The sequence below is a fragment of the Vigna unguiculata genome, chromosome 3, assembly GCF_004118075.2.
Source record: "Vigna unguiculata cultivar IT97K-499-35 chromosome 3, ASM411807v1, whole genome shotgun sequence".
Lineage (NCBI taxonomy): Eukaryota > Viridiplantae > Streptophyta > Magnoliopsida > Fabales > Fabaceae > Vigna > Vigna unguiculata.
The window spans coordinates 10418938-10437629 of record NC_040281.1 but is presented as its reverse complement, the minus strand read 5'-3'; the positions used below and the strand labels follow the sequence as shown (position 1 = coordinate 10437629).

Sequence of the window (18692 nt, the reverse complement as noted above, 5' to 3'; positions counted from 1 at the left end):
TTCAAACATAAATTGAACTCTAGTCGGTGACAAGTCCACCTACATTGTGATGTATGTGAATGAAGTATAACCGTGACATTTAGCATTACAACTTCAGTACGAGAATTTTGCAACAGAGGGTGAAAAGATTCTTGAATCTTGGTCCCCAGAAGCTTCATAACCCAACCAAAGGTTACCTTTCTTTAACATGATGGATCATCAATGTTATTTATTTTTTCTATTTCCATTTGCTCATCTTATATTCGTTGAGTTTCTTCAATGTTTGTTTAGTAAAAGTCTTTATATTTCTTTGTTTACAATTGCAGAGTATTAAGCTGATTATTAAAATATGGTGATCTTTCTGTCTTGTAGTTATATTTTATTTCTTTGGGCATGCTTTTCTTGTGACTTATGTGTTTGTAATTAGCTTTTTAGGGGATTGTCACCTTGACAAATACAGTAAATGATATTTTTTTCTATTCTTTTACTTTTGATTGTAAGTAGGTATTCGATTTTCAATTATTAGTCGTACTTTGTTCAATGAATTCTATTCCTCTCAATTTTATGTTCTTTATTTTCAATGCAACGTCATTAGCTGATTTATAATCTCGCATGGAAAGAGCTTTGATGAATTCTTTCGATCTTTGTCTCCCACCATCTTCTCAGCATTCTGGTAACAGATAATTTTTTGCACACAATATGTTTGATGGATCAAGCGAAAAAGGAACACTTGATTTAGTTAGTGTCCATCATATTCCATATTTTGTCATTTGGTCACTTATTTGAAGTTATTGTAAAATTGTAAAATTGGAATTTCTAAATTTTATGGGGCTCTCCGCAACTACTAAAGACTGATGAGCAAAGCTATATTAACTTTTGTATTGTTGTAGTCCCATTTTCTTGGAATTAATCACTGTAGATTTCTTTGCAACCCTCGAACTCTCTTTTGTCTCTGCTTCGTGCTCTGAAGCACCTGATTTGCATGCATACCTTGTATATATATCTTGTAGAACATTTCATTCTTCAGTTCAAACTTGAAAGCACTTAGACCTCTGAGCTTTGATCTTTTCAGAAAGCTTAGAAAGTGTAAAAGGCTTGTTCTCTTACAATGGCATTGGCAAGGATTGCTAGGGCCAACTTCAGAAAATCAAGAGGTGCTTATGGTAGTTATGCGAGTGAGAAGGATTTATTCAAGGTGGGAGGATACACAAGGATACAGGACACAACTTCCCATGTAAATTTCAATTCAGATGGGAAGTTTTCATATGTTCCAACAATTAAGGAACATAACTTCGTGAACTTTGCAATGAGGGGAATATCAGGAACTCCATACTATCAGTTTCCTTCTGCTAACTCACAGACGGTTGTTGAGGAGTCAGAGTTAGAGTTGGAGAATGATCAGGGAAGATATGCAGGACTAGATGCAACAAAGCCAGGTGAAAAGCCTAGGGTGGTTGTTCTTGGTACGGGTTGGGCTGCGTGTCGGTTCCTCAAAGGGCTTGACACCAAAATCTATGATGTTGTGTGCATATCACCGAGAAATCACATGGTTTTTACTCCTTTGCTGGCTTCAACATGTGTTGGAACCCTGGAATTCAGAACTGTTGCTGAGCCTGTCACCAGAATACAAGATGCATTAGCAAAAGAACCAAACTCCTTCTTCTTTCTAGCTTCTTGCACTGGCATCGACACAGGCAAACATGAAGTGAGTACAATGATATACAATACAACCTCTGCCCTTTGTGTGTGTGTATTTTTACGTTTTCTGCATATTCATATACTCATGGAATGCTCAAATATGAGATATAATAAAAAGTTGTTTGAAAAAAAAGTTTTATAAAATGCTGCTGTGCTTTCTGGAGTTTGTGTAGTAAAATGTCTACTCATTTTTATATCATGCAAACAGGTCTATTGTGAGGCAGTCAACAATGGTGGATTGCCTCGAGAGCCTTACGAATTTAAAGTCGCGTATGACAAGCTTGTCATTGCAGCAGGAGCCGAGGCTTTGACTTTTGGTATCAAGGGAGTAGCAGAAAATGCCTTTTTTCTTCGTGATGTGAACCATGCTCAAGAAATAAGGAAGAGACTTCTCCTTAATCTGATGCTTTCGGAAAATCCAGGTGGGTATTTCATCTCCATCATAGTTTATTTTGAAGTATTCCACTTTAGTTTTGTCATTTTGACGGAAAACAAACCTTGCCAATGCAACACTATTCTGTATCAGTCACATGTTCTGTCCTGAGTTATCTTTCTTTCAACTTTTATTACTTCACCTGAAAAAGAGCGTGAGCTTTATTTTCTTCTAGTATTGTTCTTAGCAAGAGACAGTTAAATTTGTATACAGCATTTTTATTTTTAATTCATTCACTCCGTATTAATTATTATGCACTTGTCATTTTCTAGCAAAGAACGTTTTTGTGTAACAGGCATATCGGAAGAAGAAAAGAAACGCCTTCTACACTGTGTAGTTATTGGAGGTGGCCCTACAGGAGTGGAGTTTAGTGGTGAATTGAGTGATTTCATCACGAGGGATGTTCATGAGCGTTATACTCATGTCAAAGATTACATTCACGTTACACTGATTGAGGTACCTGGATGTATTTACTTCCATTCATTTCAGCCTATTTTGTGAGTGAGATTAAAATTTAGTGTACATAACCATCATAATGACTTTTTTATGATCAGGCAAATGAGATACTATCATCCTTTGATGTTAGCTTACGACAATATGCAACAAAGCACTTAACAAAGGTAAACCTTACTAGTTTTTATCACATACTTTAATCTATCTAGATTACCCACTATTTCAGGGTTTCAACCTTCAAGTTTAAGCCTGAGACATTCAATGTTTTATCAGTCTGGGGTCCATCTTAAGCGAGGTGTAGTGAAGGAAGTGCATAGCAAAGAGATAATTCTGAGTGATGGAACAAAAGTTCCTTATGGCCTCTTGGTCTGGTCCACAGGAGTTGGTCCTTCTGAGTTTGTGAAAGCCTTAAATCTTCCTAAATCTCCAGGCGGAAGGTATGTGCAGCCCAGAAAGGAAAATAAAAATATTGTTAATCATTCACAATATGTGATCTCCATTTAATTGCTCTCTTTGATTGATACAGAATCGGTGTAGATGAATGGTTGCGTGTTCCTTCTGTGGAAGATGTCTTTGCCCTTGGAGATTGTGCTGGTTTTCTTGAACAAACTGGAAGGCCTGTGCTTCCAGCTCTAGCTCAGGTTAGCATTTATCCATTTTGATTTGCCAAATGATATGGACAAAGTGACCAAGTAAATAGCCAAATGAAGTTAAACTTATGCTGATCTATGATCTCCTTCTATCCAATTAGAAAAATCTCAAAGAGCGTACTTGCAGTTGAAGTTGACTTTTATTTATGTTTGAGCGTGGAATTTTACAAAGCCACTTCCTGATGATGACCCTTATGGTAGCTTCTAAGGAGGCACAATGAAGAACATTTATTGATATGCACAATCTATGTGTGAAAGATCATATGAACTGTCATTGTTCACATTGCTGAAATAGAACATAGTTTTGCTCTTAATAAGCTAGGCTTTAGTCATTCCCTGCATTGCAGCTAACAAGGCTCATGAATCAGTACATGAAAATAGTAGTTACAATCAACAAGGCTTTCTTGTCATACACTCCATAAAAGTATATTCCATTCTATGCTTGAAAAGCAAGCATCACTTAGCAATGGTTAATTATAGGTTGCTGAAAGGGAGGGGAAGTTTCTTGTGGAGCTGTTCAACAAAATTGGGAAGCAGAATGGAGGAAAGGCTTTCTCTGCAAAAGGGATGCCACTTGGAGAGCCTTTTGTGTATAAGCATATTGGGAGCATGGCATCTGTAGGTGGCTACAAAGCACTGGTTGATCTACGAGAGACAAAGGTATAATATAGCATTTTTTTCTAATTCTATCTTAAATCTTTACCAGCTTCAAGAGTGTAGTTATATATTCAAAGAAATAGTTTCTGATATTGTTCTGCTTATATATGTTGTGTAGGATGCAAAGGGGTTGTCACTTGCTGGTTTTGTTAGCTGGATGATATGGCGCTCCGCATATCTTACACGTGTCCTTAGCTGGAGGAACAGGCTTTACGTGGCAGTAAACTGGGCCACCACATTAGTCTTTGGCAGAGACAATAGTAGGATAGGTTGAAATTTCATTGCAAGCAAAACCAGTTGATAGTTTTTCCTTGTTATTTTGGCTAAGTCTTTGGTCCATGCATTCATTCCTTTTGGGAAAATTACAATTTCTTCATGAAATTATCATTATTTAAAAAATATATATATACTACAACAAGTAATGTAATTTGTAATTGTAAACACATTTCAAATAAACGCTTCAATATGGTTGAATGTTAAAGTATTGTCAACCTTCCATTGAATGCATTTTTCACATTTTTCACTCATTGCAAAATTTTGTATACTACACCAAGGATATCTCTAAATAAAACGCAAAAGTAAAATTATGTATTACAACAATGAAATGATTGGATGGTATTGAAAAACAAACACCAATCTATCTCTATAGAATTAAATAATTATGAGCTTTGTACAATTGATTTGTTCACAAAATAGAAGCAACCCTCGATCACAATCCTCTCTTTTTACAGTTTCTCAAAATGGTCAAAAAATCAGTGACGAGAAAACTCAAGATAAATGAAGAACACATCGTGTAGTAATGGCGGAGAAGACAGAAGAGACACTATGAAACAAGCCCACCATAATTCCCAACTTCACTTGGCCCCTTTTCGGAATCAAACGGCCAGAAATATTGCTCTTGGACAAATAATTCTTGTTCATCAAATCCCTTCTCTTAATCACCACCACTTGAACACCCATCACTTTCTTTTCCCTTCTTCTTTAACCTCTTCGCCCTCAACAACCACACACAAAACAACACAAAGCTTATCACGGTTGTACCAAGTGATTCCAAGAGTTTCCACTTATATAGAGATGAAGTGAAGTTTAGTTACAAAAAAGCCCCTTCTTTTCTACTAAACTACCACTTCTTTTCCCTTATATTGTTTGATTTCAATTCGTGATACTCTCTCTCTCTACTCTTGTGGGTTTAAAATAATTGGTCATTTATTGACAATTTTGACCTTCCTTTTGTTACCACCTGCATACTTTTCTTCACTACGAGGGGTCGTGGAGCACCTCTTTTTCAGTGTTTGATTTTGACCCATGAACGTTTTAGTCAAACCACTCCTTGTCGTTTTGTGTTATTCAACATCTCCTTCACCTTATTTGTTTAACTTTCATTTCAATTGTTAATACTTGCTGATCAAGTTTCAAACTTTTTCATTATTCCTCTCCAACAATTAAAGAACTAAAACGAATCAAACAAAAATATTTGATATTTTCTTAACCAGTATTTAATATCTGCAACGTGCTATTTTATAAGGATTGAAGAAGAACAAGAAGTACAACAACACTAGTACTAATTTGTCCTCTCATACTACAAATACATAAAAATAATAATACGTATGTAAGTGATGCATGTAATGTAATAAAATAAATTATGTGTGTTGTTTGTTCATATTATAACAGGGTCAACAGTCAAATATCATCGTTCTCAAGGCTTTTGAATCGTATGCAATGGTCAACAGTAGCTAACAGGAGCAAATCCTCTGGACTTTGAATGTTTAACAAAAGCCAACATAGAAAAAGAGAAAGTGGAAAATAGTCAAAATTCTTCACTTCATGTAAATTTTAAAAAACGTTTCTTCAATTAGTAAACTACTGAAAGAAAAAAAAAATACTACCTTTCAGTCCCACGTCAAAAAAAGTGCACAAGTTTTGTCGTGATTTAAATGAAGAATAGTTGGAAGAGTTTAACATTTTTGTTAATTATTAGGTTACAATTCTGTACCGTTTAATATGAACGTGTGTGACAAGAAATTTGAAAGAAAATAACGTTGTCATTGTTCAAAGTTCAAAGAATCTGATTAAGAAAAAACTTGCCGGAGAAGATATGGTTTAGGGAAAACGACAAGACAATGATGGTCCCACGCGCCGGCTATATTTTAAAAGCCCACACCAGGCTGCGCTTTAGAAAAGCAATTTAATATGAGAAAGTTAAGAATAAGATAAACATAAATAAACCTATGTATTAAAAAAAAAAAGAAAAAAAAAAGATAAGCATGAAGTTTTTTGCAACGCATTAAAATCACGTGCACGATTGTTTGGATTAGAAAAAGAAGAAAAACGATTTTGATTTTTGCAGAATCGAAACACTTTTAGGTGTCACTTTGTCGCTTAGTTACCTGAATACCCCACTACCCATTATATGCAACCCACCTCACTAATTTCGATTCTCATTACTCATAATTAAACTCAAAAAGACATTATTACGATGACTTTTTAGTGTGTGAAAGTTAGTGAAGGAAAGGTATAAAAAAATGAGAATGAAAGAGAAGGTGGGTACTAAGTGGACTTAAAAAGGATGCGTGGATTTATTGATTTGTATTCAAAGATTAATTGCGGTGCTCTGAATCTTGCAAAGTGAAAACCCTGGATACAATGCACTGAAAGCATTAATATTTAAATAGGTAGGTTTAAGATTGTGTTGGATTGTGTTGAGGGAGCAATAGATTCTTGGAATAAAAAAATAGGAGTAGTAATAATCACAATTAATAGTAAGATATAACAGTATAAGGTGACAGTTGTTAAACTCGTTGTTAATTAATAATAATCACAATTATTCACTACTATCATAGTTAACTCCACTTGTGCTTTGTCGCTTTGCTTAGCTTAGTCATATCCTTAATCTTCACTGAAATCAGAACACTTCATCTTCAACATGACCACATTTTGACATGACCTTTCTCCTACCTCTACAAAATCTGAAAAGGACACATTTACTAAATAAATGCTCTCTCGCATTTTCTTGGCCATGCTTCTTTTGATTTAATGGATGAAGATTTGAAGTTCAGAAGACAAAAAAATTGGAGGGCACGTGCACACGAGTCAATGTTACAGTACCCTGTTTTTCTTCAACTGGTTTTCAAATCACTCTGTAATTTGTGCTAATCATGTATGTAATTAACTAAGATTAAGAATCCAATTACCTACAGTTCAGAAACCAACCCTATGCAGTACATGTTGTTGTACTTTGATCATTCAGATTTACTCAACTCTTTGTAAGAAAATTAAATAATTTATATGGATACGATTGTGTACGATGCAGTACTTGTATTTCTACTTTTCTTTCTTAAGTTTACTTCTCAGAAAAATAAATCTCCCATCTCAGAGACCAGAGCATGGTGATTAAAGTTAGTGTATTCTATTAATGGTGATTAATCTGTTACTGGGTATTTTTAAAATTAAATGCTTGCCTTGAGAAAGTAAGATTCATCCATTGTTGCAGATCCAAGAACAGAGATATAAGCAATAAAAGATGGGATGATTTCATTAGCATGAAAGAGAACAAGAGATTTACATATGAACATATGGTAGAAGGGAATAAAAAGACCCCGATTTGTACATAAGAAAGGATCAAAATTTTGGAAGCTCATCGATTCGGTGTGAAAGGGTTGAATCCTAGTGTGCGAGGTGAGAAAGTGTAGCAGAGGCTCTGGTTCTGTTGCGAGAGAAGATGGAAACAACAGAGCTTGCGAGACCCAGAACAATTCCAACCTTCACTTGTCCACGCTTTGGAATTGGACGCCCAGAGAACCTTCTGGGGATGCTTCTTCCGTTGATCATGCTACCAGCTCTTGCACCTGCCATTTCTGTTTTCTCTGTTTGGTGAAGAAGAGAATGGTGAAAAGTGAGAGCGAAGAACCTCTTAGATCCGAAGATAGAATGTGACTGTGGTTTGGTTTGGTTTGTGTTATGTTGTGCGAGTATTCGAGATTTGAAATATATAGCATTGAGGTTGAGAAAATGACCCTGGTTTTGGAAAAGATTTACAGGAGTACCACTGACTTTGACCGTTTTGACCCTGTCTTGGTGCGGTCTTTTCTTGCTGCCCAAGGGATAGACACGACACAGAAACAGTGGACATGCAGACCAACCATGTTTCTTTAAGGAAAAAAAATAAAATAAAATAAATAGAACAAAAGGAAAATTAGCTTTACGAAATTAAATTATATATAAAAAAGTCTTTAACTTGTAATTATGTTTTTTTATTTCTTTTTAATGGAATTAGTAAAAAGGAAACTCTTGAAGGGCTTGGATTCGTCTGGGTTCTAAAGATACTCTATATGAAGTTAAATTCGAATTTCTTTTAAGTGCATACATAATTATAATACTTAGTTTAAATTGGCTTTCTTATTAAACATTTATATGATGTGAAAGTAAAATAAATTGAGGCAAATTAAATTAATCAAAATTTATTGTATAAACTTTGAATAAGATGGTTTTTCGACTGAAATATTAAACTTTGAATAAATAATTAACCATTATTCTAAAATAGAAAGAAGAAAAGTAGGTAATAGAATCTAAAATTTATCATTTTCCATAATTGTTTAATAAAGATAACGAGTGTCCATGGAGAATAATTCTATATACAGTAGTTTGGAATATAATTGTTGAAATACACCGAAGCACAACAAGAATTCATATATAATCTCATTGTTATATGTTTAAGTAAACCAAAAATGAATAAACTAAAACGGCTATAGGAAACCAAAACATGATTTCTTTCTAAAAAAAATTCAAGATGCCCAAGAATTAACTAAAAGTTACAACACAAACAAATTAATCAAACACAACTTCGACCATCACCACCATATGATAGTAAAATAAAGTAACAATGGCAAATAATAAGCTTTTTTTTTTTTTTACCTTTATTTAAAATTCATGGGGAGCTATACTTGTGCGAGAAAGAATCAATATTATTTTCATTATATAATCGTCTTTTTATATCTCTAGCATGTTATTACTATGTATGGAAAATGTTTTTTTACAATTTGTTGACAATTCACTTTTAGGGGTATTTTAATTTTTAAAAAACAAATTTTATATTTGTAAAGAAAAAGAGATATTGAAGGATAAAATGATGAATGCATAGTGTGTGTAAAAATTTGTTTGGTAACAAAATAATACTACCCTATTAATATATCCTTTAGAATATGGTTGTTTTAAGTAGTTTTTCTTTGAAGTCTTTCTCTAAATTAAAAAATTTATATAAATAATTATCTGCCAAAAAAGTTTGACAAATTTCATAAATCACATCAAACTAAAATCTTATAATTTAAATTAAAGTGACCCATTTTAGACTAGGTTAATTTGACTAATGAGTTTAGATCAATCAAGATGTAAATTAATGAGTGAGACCATTTTATTAAATAATAATAAAAATAATTTTAAAAAAAACACATTCATGAATTATAATGTATATTTATTATATATACATCAAACCATTATATTAAAAAAAACATATTAAATTTAACAAGGTGCTTTAAATTTGAAATTGATATATTTAATGTTTATTTTTTATTTAAATTTATTTATTTTTAAGTTAGAATATAAAAAAAAAAAGGTTGAATGAGTTGGGTAGAAAACATGAATTGTGTGATTAGTTTTATATCAAGAATTGATTATAATTAATTTTTCTAACGTAAAATTGATATTCGTTTGATTTTTAAAATTAATTAAAATATAAAAGATTTATGTTAAATAAAAAGCAATTAATTTTTATTTTTACGTTGAAAAATTATTTAATTGTGATACACACCCGAAATGTACAACATCAGAAATTTCACGTTTGTTGGCAGAAACAAGGCAGTGTTTGGGGAGCCCACAGTGTCCCTGAGATAAGGATGAATTGGATTAGATACATTGCTTCCGGACATACCCCATGGCTGCTGGAACACAATTCATCAAATTAATTGGTCCACCGTTCAAATAATGAGGGCATTAAAAGCACGTTTACTATCACTCACTCACTTCTACACATGTCATCAATCAATAAATCACTTTCAATTGCATTTGCATCATCCACTCACACTATCTTTTCTACCATTTTCTTCCTTTACTTCTTTCATGGAGATATATAATAATTACTTCATACAATAAATTATACTATAACTTAACTTTAAAAATTACATATTTCTCATTTAAATCTATTTTTAAATAAGTTATTTTTATACCATGCATCCTTGCATCATTTCCTTTTTTGTATGTTTTTCCAGTGATACTTCATCCATCCAATCAAGCTTTTGTAAAAGCTTCTTACTCACTCTCACAATAATAGCCCTTTTTCTGATTTTGTTCTGAGATTCGGCTAATTGGGACAAAACAGAGTAAAACAAATAAAAATGTATTTACTATTTATGTTTTATAAATTTCTATTCACTAATTTATGTGAATTACGAAAATTATTTCATTTAGTTCAGGCTTTTTAACTTTTTATTTACTAATAGTATTTCCAATTTTTTTCTTTTATTTTAAACATTTTAAATTTAATTGTGTTTTAAAAATATAGTCCATATATTTTGACATTACTTTATTGAAATGTATGTACCACATGTTATTACACTAACATTCTCACCACTAATTTGAAGAAAGAGATTATATTGACTTTTTTTTAAGTTAAATGAAATTAAAAATATTAAAAAATATTGAAATTAAACTAAAATGAAAAATATATAATAATAATAATGAAATGAAATTGAAAAAAATATATTATAATATTGGAAAAAATTATTAAATCTTCAATTAATATTACATTAATTGTAACTTTACATTCTTTTTATAAATTCAGTAATGAAAAATAATATTTAATAATTATAGTGATTACATTTTATATATTAGAATAAATGAAACGATTGGTAAATAAGAGAAGGTTTTTATTTCGATTAAAAATTTAATTATTATAGGAACACCTACATATCAATATATACAAAAAAGCGGTTCTTTTTTCATTTAAACATAAAGGTTCAAATCTGAAATAGAAAAAGAAAAGGTTTGACAAAAACAGTCCATAAAAATATTTATACAATATACTCATTTTCTTGGGACTGTAGTTCAATTGATTAGAGCACCGTCCTGCGAAAGTTGCAAGTTCGAGCCCGTCAATCTCGTTGGATATAAATCCAAAAGAAAATTCCTTTTTTGTGCATTTGTAAGGAATCAAATTGATAAACAAAATTCTATTTGGGACTCCTTGCTTTTTCATTTGTTTTGCCGGAAAAGGAAGGAAAGGAATTTTGGACTTTCATCAAAAATAAATGTTTTAACATGTTAATTTAAATTAGAGTTAATATAAATTTTCTTTTTAGGTTACAATTTTATTTTTTTTTTGTGTTCTTTTACTTTTTATTTTTTCTACATCATAACACTACTCTTTTCCATGGTAAGTCACCTCAATATGATTTATGTGTAATAATGATTTGTAAATTTAAACAATCAAAATAACATTTAATTAGTTGGTAAGAAAGTATACGAGCATGACATTAAAAGGCATAAAGGATGACACAAACATAAAATGTGACTTCCTCAAATTTCCACTAGCTTGTTTTTATTGTAGAAGTTAACAAGGACACATGAGACCTTTTAACAAGGAAGGATATCAAGTTGATGTCAAAGGCAAGAATGACAATACTTTATTGAATTATGTGAACTCGAGGTGGTAACTAATAATCTTTTCTTTCTTTTGTCCTTCTTTTATTGATATATATATATATATATATATATATATATATATATATATATATATATATATATATAGAGAGAGAGAGAGAGAGAGAGAGAGAGAGAGAACCATCATTATGGAATGTGTAAGAGTCTGCTCAAAATTTATGCTTCTTATATTATGCTCATGTCACTATCTAGGTTAGTTCTATCTGTCATCATGGATGATTTAAAAGTTTGTAACTAATATGCTTGGACTTTGAGACAACTCTATGTATCATCGACGTAGTAATTAAACTTTTTATGTCAATTATGTAACTAATACGAAAACTATAAACTTTTTATATATTTTGCATCTATGTTAGTTCTACAACTAACACATAAATTCCAAAATAATTGTCATAAAAAGTTCTCTTCTTAGTAATAGTGAATTATCACTAAAATTTAAGATATTTTCGGTACTTTCCAATATTTTTGTTGATTTTAGTTTCATCTTTTCTCATTATTAATATATTTATTGCCTTGATTTTTAATGGTTAGAGTTGTTAGGAGATTTTTCAAAATATTTTGATGTAAAAATTGAACTTACAAAAAAGGGAAGTTGGAACATATCATATAAACTAATAATAGTTATACATCTAGTATTCTACTATACATATACATTTACATACAAAGGTCATAAATAATTCAATACAGGATTTACAAAATAAAATTAATTCATAAGAAATATATATGCATACACACATATAAATGTCAATACAAGAAATTAAAACATGATAAATTTGTCTAGTGTTTTCTCATGGACCTATAACATCATAAGTTTATATACCAAATACAATTGATAGAAAACTACATAAAAGTTATAAGGGTAAGTTATTGACAATATGACAAATACATAATTCAGTCATAACTCAATTATATCACAAAGTTCAACAATCTCTATCTAATCCATTTTAAACACTATAGATCTACAAGCGGACCTAAACTCTAATTGATACAAGATAAAATACAAATAAATGTCTTTTGAAAGATTTATATTAAACATATTTCATGAAACTAACATCTGACTCATTCTTAACCATTTTGATCAAGAGGAGAATGTTAGTTCCATAAGTCATTGTGAATTCATTGCACAAATAATTGTATACCCAAAAATGTATCTTAGTGGTGCAAGAACTCTCTGTCAACTTCTATCATATGATGTTTTAATCTACGTGATTTACACTATAGATGAAGTAAGGGTATCTCCTTTTAACAATAAATTCATGTTCTTAAATAATACAAATCATACGTGATCTCAAATAATTCAATGTAATGTAGCATACATCAATTAATCAATAAATTATAAAAAAATAATAATATATTGGCTAATTGAATAAAAATATACATTAACTCCATTTTTTGGTCAAAAAAAAAAATACTTGATCAACCTTTATTGTATAAAATAGGATAGTTTTGCTAAACATCCTTTGATCAAGTTGTATTTCGATCTCTTGAATAATGCTTTATATCACTTAGGCATTATATCAATGTTTGAGTAATCAAAGATACTTTATCAACTATCATCCTCACTTGAAATACAAGTAAATTATTTGAGTGACGACACATAATTTAAGGGACAAGGACATTGCCTGAGTGGTACACTATGCTAATACTTATAATATATATTCATTAATACTTTATCATTTGAGCAATCATTTGTCACTCAAGTAATGAAAATTTGAGAGTAGAAATAATTATTTACAACTTATTTTTTCTTGAAATTTAACCCTAGACTTCAGTGAAAAGTGTTGATGTTTAAGTATTAACTGCTCGAGAAAGAATGTTCTAGACCCATATTGATCACCCTCATTCCATTGAAGCAAGCATAAATACCAATTTTGTAGAAAACCAAAATCAATTTCAAATCAATTTCTAATCCTTTAACAATTACAAACAAAATTTAAAATATAATTTTGAACTAATGAATATATAATTTGCTTTTTTTTTTAACTATTATCCTGGTTTTAACTTTGTTAACCCACTACGAAGTACCAAAATCAATCAATGATATACAAACACATCAACCACAATATCAACAATTTAAGCTATCATAGTTAAAATAGTTAAACTATTACATCAATTATAACTTAAAATGATTTCAACTTGAAAATTGTTTGTGTTCCAAGAAAAAAGGAAAATGTACCCAAACTCCTAGACGTCCAATGAAACATCACCGAGACAATTAAAGATCTTGAGGAACAAGTTTTGGTAATGATAAAATCTAATATAATGCATCGTAACTTTGTTCATAACATTTGAAATATTTTTAATTGAAAATCCAACACTGTTATTGTTTTATACAACCTTGATGCATATTATTCACGTGCAGAATCTCATTGTTGGTGCTTATTTCCACTGTCTTATTCTTATCTTAATTAATTAATAATTAATACTTTCTTTTTCTTCTGAAAGCCTTGTCTTTGATTTGACAACCAACGATAGCGACCCAAAGGGTACAAGTTCAGTGTTCTATAGTCAATTTTTCTTTCAACCAGCTTTTTTATAAGGACATGTGAAAAAAAATACAAAAATAAATAAAATTGAAAATCAACTTATCTCGTAAAAATTCTCTTTATAATTTCTTGAAGTGTTATTTATAACTATCTTTTTGAAAAATTTATTTTATTTCTATTTTTCATATTTTTATGTCTTAGAAAACTTCATAAAAGTTCCTACAAATAACAACTTTTTTTTAGGATAAAGAACTCACTACCTTAATAAATGCGAAAACTACCTCCATTAATTAATACATTGTCTTACATGCTTTTCTGTGTCCACGAAAACATTGCATATAGACATGTTTCTTTTGGAGTCATATACAGTCATCTTATTGCATGATTTTGTTTTTCATTTATTCTTGTACTTTATATTTTTCAAAGCAAACTGTATGCTTATATGTTTACCCTTTAGAACTGTAAAATAGTATTAGTTTATGTTTAATCATATCTTTCTTATTATTATGAATTTCTAAATTGATTTGGAGTTATATAATCAATGAAATGGATAAATATAGAAAGAAAATACTTTCTGGGTTAATTTGAAATTAGTATAAAATTTTATTTTTAAATAATTTAGGTAAAAGATTTCTAACACATATTATATATATTTTGACAGGTGCAAGAAGAAGAAGCCCTTGTTCACATGAACATGACCATGTAGAAGAAGGCCCAAATCGTAGTGAGTTTTATTAGTTCTGGGGTCTTCCTTCCTGCACCTCCAAAATTTCTTCTACACCTCCAAACTTTCTTCAAATTTCCAAAAGACCTTTTGACCATTTAAGGAAACCGCAGACACTGCACCCCCAAAATTATGTCAATTTTCGGAAGTCAAAATATATGACTTCCGAAAGTCAAAATATATCACCGGAAGTCAATTTTCGAAAGTCAAAATGTATCACCGGAAGTCGACTTCCGAAAGTCAAAAATTATTACCGGAAGTCAATTTCCGGAAGTCAAAAAATATTCCCGAAAGTCGACTTCCGAAAATCAAAAAATATTCCCGGAAGTCGACTTCCGGAAGTCAAAAAACAATCTCCGGAAGTTGACTTCCGTAAGTTAGAAAATAAATTTTATTTTTAATTTTTTTAATTTTTTAAAATTTAAATCTTTTAACTTTTAATGATTTTTTTAATTTATTAATTAATTTATTTTTTATGTTTTCATATTTCTTAATATATATTTTTAAAAAAATATTAATATCTATATATATTATTTTATTTTTATTTAATATACTAAAAAATAAATATAAATATAAAAATAAGTAAAATTAAAATAATATTAAACTTTAAATAAAAAAAACAAAAAAATAAAAAATAATATTCTGCTTCATTTAATTTTATTTAATATTTAAATTTATTTTAAAATAATAAAACTTTAAATTAGAAAAAAAAATAAAAAAAATACATATACAAATAAATATATATATATATATATATATATATATATATATATATATATATATATCAATTTTTTTATTAAATTTGTAATAAATTATTTAAAAATAAATTTAAATCTAAAAATATAAAAAGTATATAATTGAAATTTTTTTAAAAATTTGATTAAAATTAAATATTTAAATTTTAAATAAAATTAAAAAATTCAAATAAAATATAAAATACAATACACATAAAATATATAAATAAAATAATTATAACAATATCAATAAAATAAATAAAATTAAAATTAAAAAATAATTTAAATTAAAATCAAAATAATAAAAGATAAAAAAAACAGAAAATATATATATATATATATATATATATATATATAATTTTTTTTATTGTTTAAATTTAAATTATTTTTTTAATCTTTTATTTAGTATTTTTATAATTTTATATTTTATATTTTAAAGTAATTTTTTTAAAAATTTATATGTTTTATATTTTTTATTACATTTTTAAAAATTAAAATAAAATAAAAGTTAGAAAATATAAATTTTAAAAAGAATTAAAAATATTTAAAATTAATTAATTTTTTTATCTTTGGAAGTCACTTCTGGTTATGTTTTTTGATTTTCGGAAGTCGACTTCCGGTAATGATTTTTTATTTTCGGAAGTCGACTTCCGGTAATGATTTTTTTGACTTTTGGAAGTCGACTTTCGATGATATATTTTGACTTCCGGAAGTCGACTTCTGGTGATATTTTTTGACTTTCGAAAGTCGACATTCGGAAGTATTTTTGGAGGTGTGATGTCCGTGAGTTTCCTTAAATGGTCAAAGAGTATTTTAGGAATTTAAAGAAATTTTGGAGATGCAGAAGAAATGCTTGGAGGTGTAGGAAGAAAGACCTTTAGTTCTGTTCAACTTTTGGGCTTGCTAGTGAGGAAATAAAAATATGCGAGGCCCGTTACTCTTCAACAAAAAGATAACTACTTATGTTGTTCTTTCTTGGAATATTTTAAGTGGAATTATAAATTCATCACTAAGTAGAAAACAATTATCTCATCTTCTAATACTTTTATGTGATTGTAGAGTTTTGGATAAAAGAAAATAACCTTTTTGCTTTAGACCAAAATTCAACTCCTTCTGTTATGCATATGTTCTAATTTTTAAAATCAATTTTATTAAAATCATCTTTACCAATTTTATGAGATTTGAGGATCAATATATAATATTAACGATCTAATATCTCATTTAACTTTTGTGATTGTACAAACTTTATTTTTAATTTTTAGACTTAGCAAGCATTCCTCTAAATTCTTATACGTACTATTTTAATATTTTTTAGTTGCAATAAATTTAAATGACAGAAAAAATAAAAAATGCTGTGAATAATAGATTTTTGGGATTAAACATCTTCAATATTTTAGCATCTTCGTATTCATTTCTACATATATTTTATTTTCTTGTTTCATAAAACATTGATAATTGATAGAGAGGTTATGAGAATGTAATTGCTATAATTATTTGTTAAAATCGAGCTCTTACCACTACGTCAAAAGTTATACACAACTCTTTTTATTTAAGAGTGTAACAGTCCAAGCATTACAATTCGATTGTAACCCGGTTAACTTACTTCTGTCACGGGACAATTGATGTCACCTGTAATAATCTCTTCATCTGCAATTATCCTACTAGAAATCTCATTTTTAGATTGTGACTTGTCCCATTTGGTCCTCGAACGATAGTCTATAGTAATAATAATTTAATCAAAGACTAAGTATTATAAATTATATGTAAATAAGATTACATTCATTACTATTGTCCTTACGTCTAAAGTTGCTTCAATATTAAATTTGGAGGCAATTGATCAATAATATTTCTTTTCTATATTCTTCAATTCATATGTCAAAGGACAAGAGAACAATTCATTACTTGTATTCATATGTAAATTCAATAATATATATTAGAATGACCTATTGTATTAGAGCATATTTTATATGTCCCATAATTGTTGAGTAATAGTCTTTTATTTATACAAAAGCTTGCAAAAACATTAAGTTATTCAATACTTTATTCTTCTTATTGTGTATTTCAAAATCTTATCATAAGAAAGACGATTTTAATTACTAAGGCACGAAGTTATTAGTTGCTTTTTTAGGATCAAAAGATGAAAATAAAAATAAAAGTCAAAAGCCAACAAGTAAGATAACAAACATGTAAAATTTTAAAATATGAATTCATCATAAGAGACTTTGATATCCTCTTATTCAAAAACCACACATATATACTTTAAATTAAGTTGAGGTATTTGCACACTCTAAATATAGAGACTCTAAGTACTCTAATATGTCAAAGGGTGGGATTTAAGCATAACTCAAGCCCCACAAACCAGCTTATAAGATGAGAATTGCACTAACTTATATATTGTGAATTAGTCTTATTTCTAGTCGATGTGGGACTTCCAACAATAAAACTAATTTTATATAAGTGAATGTAAATCTTATTTTATAAACCCATGGTGTAAGATTGGGTTAAACTTAAAATCTTTTAAATTTGTCTTGATTTTTTTATTTTACCAAAACTAATCTGAAAAGAAAATGAAAAAATTAGGTTTAATAATTTTAATAAATATATAAATCATGAACTTTCCAAAATTTCACCTCATAATAAATTTTTTCTTGAACTAATATAGATAAATTCTTCACAACAAAGTGATCTTTCATAAAAAGAAAAAGTTATTTTTTATAAAAATAGTTAAAGTCATCCTTTTCCAAATATATTTTTCCAAAACCTAATGAATAGACTTTATTTTTAAGTGTATATATCTTTATGATAACTTGTTTATTTAGAATAATAAAATAAAAAATTAGTTTTGCAGGGCAAAAAAGGAAGAAGAACTTGCATGAAAAGATACAGCAATGGGATGATAATATGATATCACCCTTCCATATGCTTAACGTCATCAAAAATAAGAAGCTTTTCACATCAAAGTTACTATAAGCCACCAAGGACCACCACTTCATAATCTTCGACTTATGAATCTTTTTGGGGTTTTTTTTTTCACTTTTATTTTTTGTGTTTTCAAACTCATAATGTCATTATGTGTGCTTAAATTTGGTTTTAGTGTTGGATTTTGTTGTGCTGTTTTTTTTACTGTGTCTCTATAATATATTGATTACCATTAATGTTAACATTTTA

At 29.0% G+C, this 18692-nt stretch overlaps 1 protein-coding gene across 2 annotated transcripts; it reads left to right on the top strand.

The window, feature by feature from the left end:
- LOC114177594 (internal alternative NAD(P)H-ubiquinone oxidoreductase A2, mitochondrial-like) lies at window positions 1–5073 on the top strand. 2 transcript variants are annotated; one of them, XM_028063003.1, is made up of 9 exons: window positions 1–171; window positions 1052–1684; window positions 1886–2099; window positions 2406–2566; window positions 2665–2730; window positions 2837–3000; window positions 3090–3204; window positions 3694–3873; window positions 3989–5071. In XM_028063003.1, the coding sequence occupies exons 2-9, from the start codon at window positions 1088–1090 to the stop codon at window positions 4142–4144; spliced, it is 1653 nt and encodes a 550-aa protein (XP_027918804.1). In that variant the 5' UTR covers window positions 1–171; window positions 1052–1087; the 3' UTR covers window positions 4145–5071. The 2 variants fall into 2 exon arrangements, with proteins under 2 accessions (XP_027918804.1, XP_027918805.1); XM_028063004.1 differs by lacking the exon at window positions 1–171 and adding an exon at window positions 598–652 and having other exon boundaries at window positions 3989–5073.
- Window positions 5074–18692: the final 13619 nt, after the last annotated feature.

Excerpts from the sequence above, each read along its gene's own strand:
- LOC114177594 (XM_028063004.1), top strand. The coding sequence starts at position 1,088 with ATGGCATTGGCAAGGATTGCTAGGGCCAACTTCAGAAAATCAAGAGGT. Across the intron at positions 1,685-1,885 it reads TCGACACAGGCAAACATGAA|GTCTATTGTGAGGCAGTCAA; the intron begins GTGAGTACAATG and ends TCATGCAAACAG. Across the intron at positions 2,567-2,664 it reads TTCACGTTACACTGATTGAG|GCAAATGAGATACTATCATC; the intron begins GTACCTGGATGT and ends TTTTATGATCAG.